This window comes from Meleagris gallopavo, chromosome Z (assembly GCF_000146605.3).
Source record: "Meleagris gallopavo isolate NT-WF06-2002-E0010 breed Aviagen turkey brand Nicholas breeding stock chromosome Z, Turkey_5.1, whole genome shotgun sequence".
Taxonomy (NCBI): Eukaryota; Metazoa; Chordata; class Aves; order Galliformes; family Phasianidae; genus Meleagris; species Meleagris gallopavo.
In genome coordinates, this window is record NC_015041.2 from 55,183,578 (window position 1) to 55,187,206 (window position 3,629).

At 60.8% G+C, this 3,629-nt stretch overlaps 1 protein-coding gene across 1 annotated transcript; it reads left to right on the forward strand.

Annotated features, from left to right (window-relative positions):
- Positions 1 to 12: 12 nt before the first annotated feature.
- LOC104915271 (PHD finger protein 7-like) lies at positions 13 to 3,504 on the forward strand. The gene is made up of 9 exons (XM_010726078.2): positions 13 to 230; positions 546 to 637; positions 729 to 830; positions 1,096 to 1,220; positions 1,366 to 1,528; positions 1,620 to 1,726; positions 1,804 to 1,914; positions 2,070 to 2,188; positions 2,351 to 3,504. Exons 1-9 carry the CDS (start codon positions 185 to 187, stop codon positions 3,019 to 3,021), a joined length of 1,536 nt encoding a protein of 511 aa, XP_010724380.2. The 5' UTR covers positions 13 to 184; the 3' UTR covers positions 3,022 to 3,504.
- The last annotated feature ends 125 nt before the right edge of the window (positions 3,505 to 3,629 follow it).

Consider the following 3,629-nt stretch of genomic DNA (forward strand, 5'->3'; position numbering starts at 1 on the left):
GGAAGCCAAGGGCCCACGCCCATGAGGCGGTGACGGTGATGTCACAGTGGGTGTCATGGAGCGGCCATTGTGACACGTGAAGCTTGGAGCAGAGCAAGGGCTGCCGGGCTCAGGAGGAGCGTCAGTGCGGCCTGGTGAGGCGTGGAGAGAGGAGGGACTCTCGCAGTGCTCACCGTCGACGCAAATGATGTATGCTAGGAAGAGGAAGCTCTCCGACTCGCAAGAGCCAGGTGAGAGCACAGCATCCCTGAGCCCTGAGCCCAGCTCCCAGCTCTGGGGCTCTGCCTGCAGCTGAGAGCTGAGAGGGGAGGAAGGGGCAGGCAGGAGCTCCCAGACAGGCATGGGGCAGGGCCCCTCTGCTTCCTTGGCAAGGGGGCCCAGCTTGGGCTGTGGCTGCCTTGGGTCTGCCATGGCCCCTTCCCCTCCACCGCCTCCAGCCAGCACGGCAGGCACAGAGCAGGACCCTGGGGACAGCCCTCAGGGAGGGACACCTGGCCCCCCGCCAGCTGCTCACCGCTGCTCACGTTTTGCTCTCTCCTCTGCAGTGTGCGTGCTGTGTGGCCGGGCAGATGTCAACCCGGACACCTTCGGGCGCATATTTGACCAGATTTGGTTTTGGGTCCATGAGTTCTGCTTGGTGAGTTTCCTTGAGCGATCCTCACTGTTTCCTGGTGGGATGCTCTCCTCGTTCCCGTCCTCATGAGATCCTGCTCTTTTCTCTCCTACAGATTTTTGCCAACATCTCCTTTGACGAAAGACCGACAGAGGAGGGAACTGTGGGCCTTGACCTTTCAGTCCTCGCACATACGGTCAAGCGGGCAAACCAGAAGGTGAGGAGGACCTGAACGGAGCAGGCAGACTTGTGTCCCGAGAGGCTCACACTAGCTTAGCCTGGACACACAGAAAGCAATTGCAGCCTTTCCAACCGCCTCCAGGACAAAGTCCTGCGATTGGAGATGCGCCCTGTCCGCCAGGCGGCTTTGTAGAGTGTAGAGAGACCAAGCAATTCCCACATCCTGTGCCCTGCCCAGAGGTGTGGGGCTGGCTGTGGAGGCCCTGAGCCTGCTGCTGATGGGGCTGTCCTGCTCTTTCCAGCAATGCTGTGTCTGTGGAGAGAGGGGCGCTGCCATCACCTGTGCTGAGAGCGGATGTGCACGTAGCTTCCATCTGCCGTGTGCCAAGGACGGGCAATGCATCACCCAGTTCTTTGGAGAGCACAGGTAAGGGCTGTCAGCAGCAGCCAAGCCAGGGAGGATCCCGCAGCGACAGCTCCCAGCAGCCTGCCAGAGCCAGAGACAGGGCCTGGGGCTCCTGCGTGGTCCTCTGCCCTCCACCCATCACCCCATCCCTTCCATCTTCCCCCAGGTCCTTCTGCTTTGAGCACCGCCTTCGACAGACAGCAGTGACAGCTCCAGCAAAAGGCACGACCTGCGCCATCTGCCAGGGGGCCGTGGGGAACATCGCATCCTACCACACCCTGGCGTGCCCGGTTTGCAAACATGCCTGGTTCCACCGGGGCTGCATCCAGGTAGGAGTCCTCCCCTCACCCTGCAGGCACGCTTGGTGCTAAGCAGCACCAAGCACTGCTCACGCTCACCCTGCTTGTTCTTCTCCTGCAGCAACAGGCACTGAATGATGGCATGGCGTGCTTCCGCTGCCCTGTCTGTCAAGACAACGCCCTGTTCCACATTGAGATGTCCATCATTGGGATCCAAATCCCAGACAGGTTGGTTGGTGTCCTTCTGTCAGGATCTGATGCTGGGGACGCTGGGGCCTCATCACTTTCCCTCCCTTCTCTTGTAGAACACCAGCACGGGAGGACAACCGTGCATACGGACTTCTACAGAGGCACCGGCGCTGCGATGCCGTCGTGTGCTTTTACCACGGAGGCAGGGAGCTGGCAGAAGAAGAGGGGTGAGTTACCGCAGCAGCTCTCTGCGGCTCCATGGGGGATCTCACGGAGCCTCAGCACAGGCTGGGGCAGCAAGGACTGAGCAGCAGAGATGTGTTGGGGACTCCCGGGCTTGGCTCACTTGGTCCTCACAGCCACAACCCCCTTGCTTCCCCAGGCCCTGGCAGCTGATCCTGTGCAGCTCCTGTGGAGCGGAGAGCACCCACCGACAGTGCTCCCACTCAAGCATCAGAATGAACATGTGGGACTGTGACAGATGTGCTGGCCTGGGTACCGGTAAGAGGCAATGAGTCGCGAGGCACGGGGCTGGGGCCAGGCAAGGCCTGGCAGCAAGTGCTCGGGGCAGCTTTGCCAGACTCTCTGCTCCACGAGGGATGGCAGCCTGTCCCTACCCGGGGCTACAGGTTCCTCCTGCTGACCTTCCGCCTCCCCTTACAGCCTCCAGCGCCATCTCGGAGCTCGCGGCACTCAGCACTGCCAGACAGGAGAGCCTGGAGCCATCCCACAGCCCCCAGGAGCCTGAGGACAGCTGCTCCAGCCCCAACAGCCAGGCAGCGTCCGGGCCCTCATACAGGTCCCAGCTGCCGGAGCTCCGCTGCCAGACCAGTGAGCTGGGGACAATCTGCTCCCATATTCCTGACCAGCAGGGTACAGTGGAGCAGCACCAAGCACAGCATGGGAGCAGCCATACACCCACCCCAGCCATTGAAAACTGCTCCCGCATCTCCAGCAGACGGGGCAGATCGGGATCCTCCAGAGCAGCCACAGCAGCTGCACGCAGGAGGCGTCCCAGGCAGCGGAGAACAAGCAGCACACGAAGCCGCTCCCCGCTGCAAGGTCGGGCCCCAGGATCCCAGAGCCGGACCAGAAGACCTCGAGGCAGCCGGCAAACACCATCTCCAGCTGCTCAGAGGAGAACCCGCAGCACCACCAGAGCGGCAACGCAGAGGTCCTTGAGGGCTCCCCTGCGTTCACACACTGCGGAGTGGCCCAGGCAGCCAGGGCAGGCCCGCTCGCAAGGCCGTTCCTCAGTGGCACAACGAGCCCCAAATGTCCGCAGCCGGCTCAGAGGAGGCTGCAGGAGAAAGCCCCAACAGCAGTGGCTATGAAGTGACTCCCGGGTCTAACATCGAAGACAACATCCCCCCCCATAAGCCCCAAAAAACATGGCGTGTTCCAACAGTGGGGGCTATCCCGGGCAAGAAGTCACTCCTGGATCCAACACCAATGTCAACATCCCCGCCCCTCCCCTCCTCCCCAAACAGCCAGCCCCAAAAATTATATCATGGAAGCTGTTCCAACAGTGCGGTCTATCCAGGCATGTTGTCACTCCTGGGTCCAACATCGATCCAACATCTGCCGATCCCCCTCACCCCCAGCAATCATCCCAGAAACAGATGACGTGGAAGCAGTTCCAACAGGGGGGTTATCCCAGGCATGAAGTCACTCCTGGGTCTAAGATTGGAGCCAACATCCGCTCCTCTGCACAATTAGCCTGAAAATAGACGGCATGGAAACAGCCGTGGGCCAGTACCATGTGCTGGCTCTAGTCCCAAGTGTCCAACACAATAAACCCTACCATCCCACACACATTTCTTTGTCAGCTTCTTTCTCTCCGCTTGTCCTGATGTGGGCAGACTAAGGTGCTGGGATCACAGGGTTTTCTCCTCCTCAGCACCCTTCCCAGTGGCTGTGCAAGGCTGCTCTGCAGCCTCTT

What these genes read in the sequence shown, in the direction of transcription:
- LOC104915271 (XM_010726078.2), top strand. Translation starts at nt 185, where the DNA reads ATGATGTATGCTAGGAAGAGGAAGCTCTCCGACTCGCAAGAGCCAG. An exon ending in GGGTCCATGAGTTCTGCTTG is followed by an intron (nt 638 to 728) that starts GTGAGTTTCCTT and finishes TCTCTCCTACAG; the next exon opens with ATTTTTGCCAACATCTCCTT. An exon ending in CAGTTCTTTGGAGAGCACAG is followed by an intron (nt 1,221 to 1,365) that starts GTAAGGGCTGTC and finishes ATCTTCCCCCAG; the next exon opens with GTCCTTCTGCTTTGAGCACC.